A 14288-nucleotide genomic window follows, 5' to 3' on the forward strand; every position below is an offset into this window, starting at 1 on the left:
GACAAAGATATGTAATGAAAATAAGTCCAGGCTGGCTGTCCTTGTGGGCATCAGCTGCTGGCATCTGCATTGCTGCTGCCATGAGCATGGCACAGCAGGTAAAAGATTGCTTTTCCTTGTGTGACACAGGAGCTCTTGACTTGAAAGCTAGAGGGATGCTATAGAAAGAGCTGCAACCTCTGCCAGACATGGCAAAGGTGAGTGGGATGTTGTTTCAGTTGCTGCTGATGTCAGGAAGGATTGTAAGGATGGAAAGGCTGGTGTTTGCCATGGGCAGGGAAACACATCTGGTTTTCATCTTCTCTTTCTCTTTTTGTGCCAGAAAAAGAGGAGAGTGTGCCCTCACCATGTACCCCTCCTGCCCTCTGCTGCTGAGATGGAGAAATGTTCCAGCTTGCAGAAGGACATCAGGACAAAGATATGTAATGAAAATAAGTCCAGGCTGGCTGTCCTTGTGGGCATCAGCTGCTGGCATCTGCATTGCTGCTGCCATGAGCATGGCACAGCAAGTAAAAGATTGCTTTTCCTTGTGTGATACAGGAGCTCTTGACTTGAAAGCTAGAGGGATGCAATAGAAAGAGCTGCAACCTCTGCCAGACATGGCAAAGGTGAGTGGGATGTTGTTTCAATTAGTGCTGATGTCAGGAAGGACTGTAAGGATGGAAAGGCTGGTGTTTGCCATGGGCAGGGAAACACATCTGGTTTTCATTTTCTCTTTCTCTTTGAGTGCCAGGTAAACAGGGGAGAGTGTGCCCTCACCTTGGAACTCTCCTGCCCTCTGCTGCTCAGAGGGAGAAATGTCCCAGCTTGTAGAAGGACATCAGGACAAATATATGTAATGAAAATATGTCCAGGCTGGCTGTCCTTGTGGGCATCAGCTGCTGGCATCTGCATTGGTGTTGCCATGAGCATGGCACAGCAGGTAACAGATTGCTTTTCCTTGTGTGATACAGGAGCTCTTGACTTGAAAGCTAGAGGGATGCAATAGAAAGAGCTGCAACCTCTGCCAGACATGGCAAAGGTGAGTGGGATGTTGTTTCAGTTGCTGCTGATGTCAGGAAGGACTGTAAGGATGGAAAGGCTGGTGTTTGCCATGGGCAGGGAAACACATCTGGTTTTCATCTTCTCTTTGTGTGCCAGAAAAAGAGGAGAGTGTGCCTGCTACTTGGACCCCTCCTGCTCGATTCTGCTGAGTTGGAGAAATGTTCCAGCTTGTAGAAGGTCATCAGGACAAAGATATGTAATGAAAATAAGTCCAGGCTGGCTGTCCTTGTGGGCATCAGCTGCTGGCATCTGCATTGCTGCTGCCATGAGCATGGCAAAGCAGGTAAAAGATTACTTTTCCTTGTGTGATACAGGAGCTCTTGACTTGAAAGCTAGAGGGATGCAATAGAAAGAGCTGCAACCTCTGGCAGACATGGCAAAGGTGAGTGGGATGTTGTTTCAGTTGCTGCTGATGTCAGGAAGGACTGTAAGGATGGAAAGGCTGGTTTTTGCCATGGGCAGGGAAACACATCTAGTTTTCATCTTCTCTTTGTGTGCCAGAAAAAGAGGAGAGTGTGCCTGCTACTTGGACCCCTCCTGCCCTCTGCTGCTGAGATGGAGAAATGTTCCAGCTTCTAGAAGGACATCAGGACAAAGATATGTAATGAAAATAAGTCCAGGCTGGCTGTCCTTGTGGGCATCAGCTGCTGGCATCTGCATTGGTGTTGCTATGAGCATGGCACAGCAGGTAAAAGATTGCTTTTCCTTGTGTGACACAGGAGCTCTTGACTTGAAAGCTAGAGGGATGCAATAGAAAGAGCTGCAACCTCTGCCAGACATGGCAAAGGTGAGTGGGATGTTGTTTCCATTAGTGCTGATGTCAGGAGGACTGTAAGGATGGAAAGGCTGGTGTTTGCCATGGGCAGGGAAACACATCTGGTTTTCATCTTCTCTTTCTCTTTTTGTGCCAGAAAAAGAGGAGAGTGTGCCCTCACCATGTACCCCTCCTGCCCTCTGCTGCTGAGATGGAGAAATGTTCCAGCTTGTAGAAGGACATCAGGACAAAGATATGTAATGAAAATAAGTCCAGGCTGGCTGTCCTTGTGGGCATCAGCTGCTGGCATCTGCATTGCTGCTGCCATGAGGATGGCACAGCAGTTAAAAGATTGCTTTTCCTTGTGTGATACAGGAGCTCTTGACTTGAAAGCTAGAGGGATGCAATAGAAAGAGCTGCAACCTCTGCCAGACATGGCAAAGGTGAGTGGGATGTTGTTTCAATTAGTGCTGATGTCAGGAAGGACTGTAAGGATGGAAAGGCTGGTGTTTGCCATGGGCAGGGAAACACATCTGGTTTTCATTTTCTCTTTCTCTTTGAGTGCCAGGTAAACAGGGGAGAGTGTGCCCTCACCTTGGAACTCTCCTGCCCTCTGCTGCTCAGAGGGAGAAATGTCCCAGCTTGTAGAAGGACATCAGGACAAATATATGTAATGAAAATATGTCCAGGCTGGCTGTCCTTGTGGGCATCAGCTGCTGGCATCTGCATTGCTGCTGCCATGAGCATGGCAAAGCAGGTAAAAGATTGCTTTTCCTTGTGTGATACAGGAGCTCTTGACTTGAAAGCTAGAGGGATGCAATAGAAAGAGCTGCAACCTCTGGCAGACATGGCAAAGGTGAGTGGGATGTTGTTTCATTTGCTGCTGATGTCAGGAAGGACTGTAAGGATGGAAAGGCTGGTGTTTGCCACGGGCAGGGAAACTCATCTGGTTTTCATGTTCCCTTTGTCTTTGAGTGCCAGAAAAATAGAGGAGAGCGTGCCCTCACCTTGGACCCCTCCTGCCCTCTGCTGCTGAGATCGAGAAATGTCCCATTTTCTACCAGGACATCAGGACAAAGGTAAATAATCAAAATATTTCCAGGCTGGCTGTACTTGTGGGCATCTGTTGCTGGAAAATGTAATGGCAGTAAACTGCCTAGATAAGGACAGAATGAGGGTGACAATAGAATGGTACGTAATCACAGTACAATGAAAAAAGTATGCAGGGTGCAGGAAGGGAGGTGTGGACGTTCTGAGTTGCAACTCTTTATTTGCTCCAGAAGGCTCTGTCAGAATGGAAGACTGAAGGAAATACTTTGAGTGGTTTTTTTTAATGTGTCTGGATAAAAGATCCACGTGGCAAATTGAATAACTGAGTGGTAAAGGGACACAGATACCTCACTGTTTCATGGAACCTTTCAATTAAGCACCTGAGCACTGTGTACAGGACTTGGGAATATAAGTATTAGAGGATCATGGAATATCTTTATTTGGAAGGGACCTCGAGGATCATGTATTCCACCTCCTGGTTCCACACCGGACCTCCTATGGGTCAAGCCCTGTGTCTGAGAGCATTGTGCAAATGCTCTTTGGCCTTTGTCAGCTCAGTGCCAAACCACTGCCCTGGGGAGCCAGTGCCAAATTCCATGTATCTAGTTCATCCTACAGAATGATGCCAAGAACAGTTATAGAGATCGACTTACAAACAAAATTCTTGTCTTGAATTAATGGTACACTCACCATTAAAAAAAAATTAAAAAAAAAAAAAAATCAAAGCCACATTCTTACGCTGGCATTTTACAGTATTGTCAGATTTTTGTAGTTCTGTTTTGTCATATAAGATTCTCTCATCATGAAATAATGACCAAACTCTCTTTTCAGATCTAAACATACAAATGCTGAAGGCAGCAGTGCTGTTCAAGAGTACATTACCAGCTCAAACACTGCTTTGGCTGTAAAACTGAAGGTAGTAAGGAATTTTATCAAGGAGTTAGAAGAAAACATGTAAGTGTAGATTTAAAAGCAACCTGTATTGTTACTTAGAGTTTGATATCGTGTAATCCAATGCACAGTACTTGTAACGTGTGTTTTACAAAATGCTTTGCAATGTAGGCATCTATTAAGATAAATGCTGCAAGTTCTAATATGTCCATGACCTTTTCAAACTGTTCCTTATTCCTACACATCACTACAAGTAGTTCTTCTGTCAGGAAGGATCACATGAGTAATTAACCTGTGACCTTAAGTTTGGAATTAACTGCATACAGTGGAAGTAAGAACTGTGGGTTATTTTGCTCTTTCAGTGTTGAACAGCCGAGGTGTTTTGTTTTGGAGGGTGGATGGTGATGGGACAAGTGGGGAATGGCTTTAAACTGAGACGGGGGGTGTTGAGGTTTAGGTTGGATGTGAGGAGGAAGTTTTTCAGCCAGAGGGTGGTGAGGCACTGGAACAGGTTGCCCAGGGAGGCTGTGGATGCCCCATCCCTGCAGGCATCCAAGGCCAGGCTGGATGTGGCTCTGGGCAGCCTGGGCTGCTGGTTGGCAGGTTAGAAAGCCCATAGGACTTTATTGCAGCCCTGGGTGCAGGGGGATCACTGCTCCTAGCATGCACACAGAAGAGCTGGAGCACACAGGTGATGTCCATTCCACTTGTGAACATTCCTGCAATTCCAGAGAGCGTGCGCCTGTTCCAATCACTGCTGCACAGATTAAAAACTGATTGCAGATGAGCTGTTTTGGTATGGGGTTCTTGCCAACGGTCTGCAGTGGCTGTGTGATTCCTCGGGGAGTTGCTCTCCAGCCCAAAGGTCATGTCCTAAGTCGACCAGATCCCGTTTGTGTCCAGAAATGGCTGACAACAGATCAGCTGCTGGTCAAGTTTCTAACATCACACTGGCCTTGCTCCAGTGTCTGTGTCATCAGCCCCAGCACATACGGTGCACCTCTTCAAGGCTTTGGAACACTGAGACTCTGCACTTGGGCTCCAGACATCCTGCTGCACCAAGAGGTTATTCTAGCTTTGGTATCTTGCAACTTTGTCTATAACTACATCACTGTAATCATAAATGTCTAGGAGCATGGAGGTGGAGAAATTAATCTTCCTGTAATTCTCTGTACTGCAGCCCCGTGGTTGTCAACACCTAATGCAATATTGAAATTTCAGTTGAGAAATTGAAAGCTGTCCCTAACAAAAAAAAAATCTGCATTTGTTATTGAAATCACACTGAGGATCAAGAAATCCAAATGCTTCTAGCATAACCACGATTATAGGCAGTGTTTAGACAAGCTCTTACAGGAAAACCATGAACACAAGGCTAAAGAGAGACTAAGTAATGCACTCTGCAGGAATACTCATGGAAGTCTTCAGAGTGCAGGAGTCTGATCTGATTACAGATGCTGTGCTTTAAGTACCCCTTATCATATCTTTTCTTTCACTGTTGTGCAGGGGTTGGACTCAGTGATCTCTGGAGGCTGGAGATGCTGTTTGCTCATGGAAGCTGGCAGATGGAGAGAGGAAAAGCAAGTGCAAGGCATGCTGTGCATAGCCACCACATGGCATCTGCACCATTTCCCCCTGCACAAAGGAGGAGCAGCTCACAAGCTTGGCCTGGGCCAGGGAAGGGAGCAGACAAACATCTGGACCGACCCCAAACGAGCTGGTTCTGCAGGTTGGGTGTCTTCTGCTGCTTGTCTCACATCCTGCTGCTCAGCGGTAGATTTGTTCCTGCTCAGTGCTAACAGGAAACTCACACAGCATTTCTGTTTCAGCTGTGCCAACGCTTTGATCCCTTGCTGCTTGGATGGGGCGTTTGAAGAATGATGCCTGTGCTGATGTCCAGCCAGGCTTTGGGGATGAGTCTCCACACCAGGGTCCGTCTGACAGGACTGAGGGTTGGGGATCCAGCCAGGTCGAGTCCAGCGTGCTTTGCTCTTGTTCTTAGTGCTTGTTTTTGCTCAGGAGGGCAGGAGGTGAACCTCGTGAACCAATGCCTGCAGACGGGGTTTGCAGAGAAAGAGGTCCTGCAGGCCTTGTGTGACAGCCACGGAGCTGCAGCGAGGCTGCATCAGTGTAAAACACCAGAGATCCACGGAGGTGTGAAGGGGAGCTGTGGGCTGCAGTCATGCAGGAAGGGATGTGCATGCTCGGGGTTTGGTTGTTGTGTGTGTGTTAAGTGACTGTGATACCACTGCTGGGTCAGTGTGAGTGTACGGAACAAGTGTGACAGCCTTTTTGATGGAGCCCTGTGAAAGGAGTCCTATGGACTTGAGATCCAACTATCAGCCCGTGGGCATCATCCAGGAGTTGGGGTAGGGGATGAGGCAAGGGAAGGTGGTGTAAGAAGGTGATAAAGCAGTCTGGCAGTAGTTCTGTGTTTCTCCCATCTCCTGCTTTATTTCCTTCCAGGTGAAATAGATGGGTGCTGCAACATGCCCTTGAATGTAACAAAAGCCACTCTAGTGTGGATTTGACATGGGCCCAGCACTGCAAGGTACGCTGCTGGGAGGAAGCGTCCATCTGGCTGAGGGCAGGAAGGCCCTCCAGAGGGATGCACTGAGGCCAGTTGTGCGAGGCTCAACAAGAGCAAGCGCCAGGTCCTGCGCTTTGGTCATGACGACCCCGTGCCAGCTTCTCCAGGATTTGGCTGGGGTAGAATTCCAAGCAGCCCCTGATTCCAGAACGTTGGGCTGGGCTGTTGGAATCTTCTGCCCTTGTGACTGGTCTTGCCTCCCCACCCTGTCCGTCGTGGTGGAGCAGCCTGGTGGCCCTCAGTGATGTCATAAGGGCTAGAATGAGGGGAGGAGCAGTGCGTGCTGCGTCCCTTCATTGGAGCGCTGGAGCTCTGACTGAGCAGCTCGCTTGTTGCACTTGTGCACCGACTGCGTCCCTTTGTCTTCACACCGTCCTGTGCAGCACCTTGTAGGTAAGCTGAGACAGTGTGGGAGAGACGGGGGGACAGTGAGTGCTGAGAACTGCTGGCTGGCGGAGCTCATAGGCTCATATTATCTCCATCAGCAGAGGGGTGGCCATGAGGGACAGGGAGGTGATCGTCCCCCCCTGCTCTGCTCTTGTGAGGCCCCAGCTGCAGTACAGTGTCCAGAAAGACAGGGAGCTGTTGGAGAGGGTCCAGAGGCGAGCCACAGAGATGATCAGGGGACTGGAGCACCTCCCCTGCAAAGACAGGCTGAGGGAGCTGGGCTTGTTCAGCCTGGAGAAATGAAGGCTGTGGGGTGACCTCATGGCAGCCTTCAGTACCTCAAGGGAGCCTAAAAAGAGGAGGGGAATCAACTCTTTGAAAGGGTAGATAACTGCAGGACAAGGGGAAATGGTTTTAAGTTGAAAACTTGAGTTTTTAAGTTGAGGGAGGGCAGATTTTGGTTTTTCCCTCGTAGTCTTTGCTAAACCGTGGAAGCAAACTGACCTGCTCTTTCTCTCTCCTCTCTCCACCCTCTGCCTGCTTCCCTGCTGCAGCTTTTGCTCGTGGAAGATCAGAGCAAAGTGACAAGGAACGGCTGCGGATTCGTGAGATTTCTCTCCCTCGTTCTGATCTCTTGCCAGGTACCTGCCATGCTTTGTCCCCCCACATGCTTTAGCAGCCCGTGACGCCCCGTGTTTAGTAACACAGCCTCATCCAGCTTTGATGGGACGCTGGTCACGTGTGGGTTTTCTCCACGTGCTCTGCAGCTCAGCCCTCAGAAGGATGCTGTCTGTGGTGCTGTGACCAGCTGGTCTACAGGAAACCAATCCCTTAGGCAAAGAGTCCCAGCCCCAGCTTGTGCAGAGCTGCACAGCATCACCAGGGACACCAGCAGGCGTGCTTGGGCTGTGTGAGTGTGCCCGACAGCTGTAGGGAGCACAGCAGAGATGTGAACAGAGAAAATAAAAGTGTGTTTCTTTTCAGTTCCAGCTTGTCACACCTACGCTGATGGCTGTGGCGTGCAGCGAGATCAGCTGTGGGCCTGACCTGGCATGGACAGAGGTAGAGTATGAAGCTCTGATTGGTCTTTGTTCCCTGACTGCAGCCAGCAGAGTGAGCCGCAGATGTGCTCTCCTGCTTTCCAAGAGAGCTCCTCTGTGGCAAGACAGTAGTGCAAGAGTGGCAAGTTTATAAAAGTACCAGAGCCATCTCGGCTGTTGTGTTTGTCCTCTACTGACTTTTCCCTTGAAATGGCTGCAGAAACAAGAATCATTCTCTGCTCTGTTTGGCCTTGCTGTTGGTTGGACTGCTCAAGAGAGCTGCTTGGTGCTTGCAGTGGCACTGTTTGCACCTTGTAACTGCAGCCGTAGCTTTGGTTTCCCTCTTCACGGTCTCCTAGCATCTTAAACAGTCAGCCTTCCTGCACAAAGAGCGCAGGAAAGGATGTGGCAAAATACACAAGGCCACCTGTCTGCGTCAGTGCCATTGCTGATTAGTCTGGATGGGGAGAGATGCATCTTTGCTGGCGTGTGCCTGCTGCACACCAGGGAGAGAAACAGCCGTTATTAGACTTGCAGTTCCTTCTGAAGTGCCCATGATAAGGACCGAGTGCATTTCCTGCAGCTTTCTCTGCAGATATGCTCCTCACCTTGAAATCCTCCTCGCTTGTTCTCAGCTCCTCACCGTGGCCTGTGCTCTCTGTTTCAGGCTGAGAACAAGGGGAAGCCCCTGCTGGACCATGAGGTGGCACCTGTGAATGTTCCAGCTATTGCTGCTGCCCATGTCGTTAAGAGACACGTTGCCCAGGCAGCGGATGAACTCTCCTTTGAGGTAAGCAGTTCAAGGCGTTCCTTGTTGCTCAATTTTACAATGGCAAATGTCTTCAGAGCTGCACTGGTGCAAGTGCTTTAATGCTCGGCGATGTTTGGCAGTGCAGAAGAATGCAGCCATTTGAGCTGTGCTTTCCTCCCAGCCGTGCTGAAGCTGGGATTGACGTTGCAATCTCTTGCAGGTGGGAGACATCGTGTGTGTCATCGACATGCCACCAAAGGAGCTGACCCCCTGGTGGAGAGGCAAGCTCGGCTTCCAGGTAGGCACAAGCTTCAGACTGGAGAGTGCAACTTCAGTAAAGGCAGGAATCTTAGCTTAGAGCTGCTCTGCATGCACAGGATGCCTAATGGACGTAAACAGTTTCCCTGTGTCGGTGTCAGGGGACCTTGCCGTTGGCTGCAAATGTTGAAAAATTGTTACCTTTATGCTGTGAACTATGGCCATTTTCTGCTGGATAGTCTTATGGAACGTCAGGCAAGCACGTTCCGAGGGAAATGTTATGTGGCTTTTGGTTTAACAGTTCAGACCTGAGAAGTGCTGCATGCAATAGTTGGCTTCTCTTCTTGTTACAGGTTGGATTTTTCCCAGGGGAGTGTGTGGAACTCATTAATAAGAACATTCCTGAGGCACTCATCAACTCAGTGCCAAAGCCAGGTAGGGATGTTACATTTGATGTTGTCGGGAAGCAAAATGAAGTCTTTTTGGGGGTGCGTTCCATGTTTAGTACCTCCTTTATCCATCCCACATTGTCCTCTGGGTTGATGATTCTTCATGCACACCATGGGGCAGAGATTTGGCCCAATCCTCCTGATTTTATGACTGGACTTGGGGAAACTATAGAATACTCATAAAATGGCTTGGGATGGAAAGGAACCTCAGGGATCATCATGCTCCAACCCTCCTGCCTCAGGATGGTCTCCCAGCCCCCACATTTAATGTGAGACTAGATCAGGCTGCCCAGGGCCCCATCCCACCTGGCCTTGGGCTCCTCCAGAGATGGGGAAAATCCCTTTTTGTATGTACTGGTTGGTAATGTTCTTCCCGTTCTGACGTGCTCTGTAGAATGTGCTGTGCTCGGCCTCGTCCAACGGAGCCAGACCTGAAATGACCTGGTTTCTTCCTTTTGTTGTGCAGTGCCCAAGAAACGCAGCAAGATCCTCACCTTCCTTCGTTCCTTGGTGAAGGCCCGCCCAAAGAAACCGACCGAGCGGGAGGTGGAGAAGGAAAGGGTGTTTGGCGGTGACCTGGGAGAGCATCTTCTCCACTCCGGTCGTGATGGTAAGGAGCTGCCCATTCCTGAGATCTTCCTCTGCTGGGCATCTAAAGAAGATGAAAGGGAGCTCATATCTAGCAGGGGGCAGGCTGATAGCCGTGGAGACACGTGTAATGGGAGTTGATGGCTGAAGGATAAAGTGAGGCGGATGCTCCTAAGAGACAAGCACATCTGTATTTGCTTCAGCCAAGCCTGGCTGGGCTTAGTGGATGGGATGTGAAGCACAGCCTGCAGCAGGACTTGAATCAGGAGCTCCACTGACGGCTGGCACGTGTTCTTCAGTCCCCCAGGTCCTCCAGAGCTGCGCTGAGTTCCTTGAGCAGCACGGCGTGGTGCAGGGGATATACCGCCTGTCCGGCGTCGCGTCCAACATCCAGAGACTGCGGTAAGAGTGCTGCGACTGACACAGCCTGAGTGCATCTGGTGTGGCTTTGGGCTTGCCTTCCTCTCGCTCAACCGGGTTTGCGTCCCTCTCTCCAGGCAGGAATTTGAGTCGGAGCAGATTCCTGAGCTCACCGTCCGTGACATTCACAGCGTGAGCTCCCTCTGCAAGATGTACTTCAGGGAGCTCCCGAACCCTCTGCTCACCCACCAGCTGTACGGCAAGTTCTCGGTAAGCACAAGGCCACGTCTTTCATTTCCCTCTTCCTGGGCCTCTTGGCAGATGGCTGCAGCAGTGCCCCAGCTCGGAGGCCCTTTTGCTGTCAGCCCCACGAGGTTTACTCGCAGTGGTGTACTAGCCTGATTGGTGTCTCGCTCCCTTTCTGCACTACTCCAGGATGCTGTTGGTGCCGCTACAGAGGAGGAGCGGCTGCTCAGAATGCAGGACGTCATCCAGCAGCTGCCCGCTCCTCACTACAGGTCAGTGCTGCCCTCAGCCTGCTGAGCTCAGCCCTGCTGCATTGCAGAGGGCAACGATGCGGTTCCAGGCTCTGTCTCACGCCGGCAACACGATGCCTGTGTATGCTGAAGGGTTGAAGGCTCCATGGGCTTACTTTATGGGGTCAGTTCCTGGGCATGGGGGCACGCTTGGTGCAGCTGATGGCTGCGGCTGTGCTGTGCTGGGGCTTGGTGCTGCAGCGTGGCACTCAGTCAAGTTGGATCTACTTCATCTTCGGTGACAGTAGCAATCACAAGAAGTAGCATGAATGGAGGTTTGCTTTCTGAATTGCAGCACGGCATGCTCGTTGGTGCTGAACGTTTGCCTCTCTTGTTTTCCAGGACACTGGCGTTCCTGATGAGACACTTGGCGTGTCTGGCTGGGAGCTCCACGATAACAAACATGCATGCCAAGAACCTAGCCATTGTGTGGGCTCCAAACCTCTTAAGGTAAACTTCTGGTTCTGATTCAACACTTCCTCTGTTCTCCAGTTAAGAAAAACAGTCCTCCCTTTTTCTCCATCAAATGTGCTCTTCTCCTGTAAAATCTGTGGCTGACAGAAGCGCAGGAGCCTGAGCTGTTCTCCATCCCCACGGGCACAATGTCTAGGTGACAATTTCTGCAGTCTTGTTGAGATGGGACTGACGTGTCCTTGATCATCCAGGGGAATTTCTGCAGTGGCATCACTGATTGCCCACTGCGGAAGTCTCCAGAGCCTCAGCTGACAGCTTTTGGCTGCAACAATTCAGACTCGGGGAAACGGTCTTGGAGAAATGACTTCTAAAATCTGCCTTTTCTACAGATCACAGCAGAACGAGTCTGCCTGCGCCAGCGGAAGAGCTGCCTGCATGGAGCTGCAGACACAGTCGGATGTGGTGGAATTCATCATCAACCACACCGACATCCTCTTCGGCTCCAAATCCGGAGCAGACATTGCAGATGCAGCAGGTGAGTGTCTTCCTCCATTAGCTTGATCTTGACCTGACACCTTGACCAAATGCAGGCCTTCTCCAGGACCTCTGAGATACTCTTTTACCATCAAGGGGACAGCAGACCTCTGGGCTTCCATTAGGGTGTGGCATCCTGTTGCTGGATGCTGAGAATGTCCAAGCCCAAACTTTACAAGGAGGAAACTGTCATTATTATGGTTTGCACGCAGGAGAAGCTTGATGCAAGTGTGGCAGCGAAGCTTTCTCAGTTCCCTGCCCCCATTTCCTTGGGTTTTTCCTTGCCTATTTTGATACAGTAAGCTGCTCTTAATGATGACCGTGTCCTTTGCCATAAACACACCTCTGCCCACATGGTTATTTTGAGCTCCTCTTCTTCTAGTGGCTGGGATAAGCAAGCCTGAGAAAAATACAGCACCTCCCCCAGAACTGTGGTGGCTGTGCTGCTGCTTTCTGATCCTCGCTCTTACCTGTGGTTTTCCCTGACAGGGCACAATTCTCTCCCAGGGCCCAAGTCTGTGGGGGTCTCTTCTGCTGCCACAAAGCTGCTCAGCCTGGAGGAGGCACAGGCACAGAGGCGAGGCCACAGCAGCTCTCCCCCTGTGACAGAGAGCAGCCACGACATTGAAGTGGAAGAAAGCCCTGCAGCTGGGCAGGGCAAATTCCACACTGTCATCGACTTTCCATCTGACAGGTAAAGAGGACTTTCTTTTCCAGCACCCAGCATCATCGTTTGGGTGGGTTTTTCTGTTTTTCTGCAGAAACCAGGCAGTGCTAGGAACAAGCAACTGCTGCCAAGAGCTCAGTGCAGCTCTTCCCTCACCCTGCACCACGCACGACTCACCGCATTGGCTGTTTTCTCTCTCCAGGCAAAATTCACCCAGCAATAATGAGGAATCACCAGCTAGCAGTTGGTGTTGCTGCTTCAGCCTCAGAAAGCCATCCTCTGGCAGCAAACGCCAACTGCAGCGCAATGCCAGGCAGCCCTCAGAAACAGCAGTGGTAGTCCTGGCAGGTAAGGGTGCAAATGCAGCTTCCAAATCCCTGCTTTTCAGGAACATCGAATTCAAGCTTGCAGTGCACTTGTATCTCCTTCTGGCATTCCAGCCCCTGCCTAGCATCTTCACCCCTGATCAAGAACCACTGTCGTAATTCAGCTTGTGAAAGTTTGACACTAACCCCTGTGTATCCTTTCTAGGTGAATCGAGCCCTTGCCAACCCATAAGATCCAGGGCAAGTAGCGAGGATGCTCTCTGTGCTTCGATCAGTGGAGGGCTCTTAGGAAGCACAAATTGCTGCAGTTCCAACAGCAGCCTTACACATGACAACAGTGATGGAGAGAAGGAGCTCATTCAAGTTCATGCCCTCATTACACCTGGCTCTGCTGAAAATGCTGACGTGGGCCTGCCAGACACCACAGTCACCAGCCTGGATTGTAACCAGGAGTCTCTGCAGTGCAGGCCATCCCAAGAGCACTGTGAGTGCCCCGACAGCAGCACCTCCATGCAGGAGCAGGTCAGCGTCAGTGAAGAGGAGCAGAGCCTCTTGCAAGGGGACTTTCAATCAGGCCTCCAGTCCCAGGCACCGGACAGCAGCACTGAGAGCTCTGAGCCACTCTCTCCATGACAAGACAGGATGAGTCCCATCGTCACCATCGACCTCTCACACCCTCCTGTCCTTTATATAATAATAAAAGCACACTTGTGCTCAACCAATGCCTTGACTGCCTCCAGAGTCTTCATTCACACGGACTGGGATGAATGCAGCACACAGCAAGGCACCCCAGCTTGCAATGCTGTGGCCGTGGGGTGCGTGCAGCACAGCTCCGGGTTTGTTCCTGTTTTGTCTGGCTTTGGGATGTCTGCAGTGGGAGCTCTGCTACCATTTGGCATGGTAGCAAATAATCTCTCGCATCCTGGATGCTGCTCATGATACTCCCAAGCTTCCTGGCTGTGGCTTTGTGATGCTTTTCAGGGCTTTCTGATGCATTTTGATGCCTTGGCTGTTGCTTAACACCTCTCTCCTCCCATCATGTCCTTTCCTGGCTCCCACCTACGAGCTGGCCCTGCAGATCATCTCCAGACCTGTCATCAGCACACTGCGGCAGGAGAAGCTCCCCCTGGCCAACGTCAGGCAGTACTGCTTGGTCTGCAGCTCAGTGGCCATTTCCCTTTTAGGCGGCTCCTGCAGAAGAATCAAGCTGCAGAACCTTTTGCTCACCCTGCAGCACACAAATGCTACGAAAGCAGAAACAACCTGGGAATCTCTGGGTCTGCAAGACTTCACAGACACTCACCGACTGTGTCTGAGGGTTGCCTCCCATCCTTGATTTCCTTCTCCCCTTCTCCTCGTCGGATCCCACTGCTGAGCCATGATCAAGCTGCCCAGTGTGGCAGAGCATCGTGCAGAGCCGTGCTGGCACCTCCTCCTCCCCTTCCTCTCCTGCAGCTCAGCGTGCAACCTGAGCAGGTTTTTTTCTGAGAAAGTGACCAGCTCTTTGCCATCCCTTTGCCCCTACAAACAGTTGTCCAGAGGATCTCGTCCAAGAATTCCTGGAACAGCCTGCAGCTGGCTCTCCTGAAGTTCAGGCTCCTGCCTTTGCTTCCTGCCAGGCCCGCATTCCTTGAGATCCCCAACTCAAGGAG

General features: G+C 50.8%; 1 protein-coding gene and 1 long non-coding RNA gene across 2 annotated transcripts; both read left to right on the plus strand.

The window, feature by feature from the left end:
* Window positions 1–6608: 6608 nt before the first annotated feature.
* On the plus strand, window positions 6609–8489 carry LOC149912295 (uncharacterized). Its single transcript, XR_016461748.1, has 4 exons — window positions 6609–6719; window positions 7268–7354; window positions 7698–7775; window positions 8421–8489. It is a non-coding gene; the product is annotated as an uncharacterized LOC149912295 (long non-coding RNA).
* Window positions 8490–8734: 245 nt separating this feature from the next.
* On the plus strand, window positions 8735–13124 carry LOC149912296 (rho GTPase-activating protein 32-like). The gene is made up of 10 exons (XM_090130986.1): window positions 8735–8802; window positions 9116–9197; window positions 9678–9859; window positions 10301–10429; window positions 10595–10677; window positions 11038–11145; window positions 11499–11644; window positions 12133–12337; window positions 12513–12658; window positions 13087–13124. The coding sequence occupies exons 1-10, from the start codon at window positions 8752–8754 to the stop codon at window positions 13122–13124; spliced, it is 1170 nt and encodes a 389-aa protein (XP_089987112.1). The 5' UTR covers window positions 8735–8751.
* The last annotated feature ends 1164 nt before the right edge of the window (window positions 13125–14288 follow it).

This window comes from Phasianus colchicus, chromosome Z, assembly GCF_987193195.1.
Source record: "Phasianus colchicus chromosome Z, bPhaCol1.hap1.1, whole genome shotgun sequence".
Lineage (NCBI taxonomy): Eukaryota > Metazoa > Chordata > Aves > Galliformes > Phasianidae > Phasianus > Phasianus colchicus.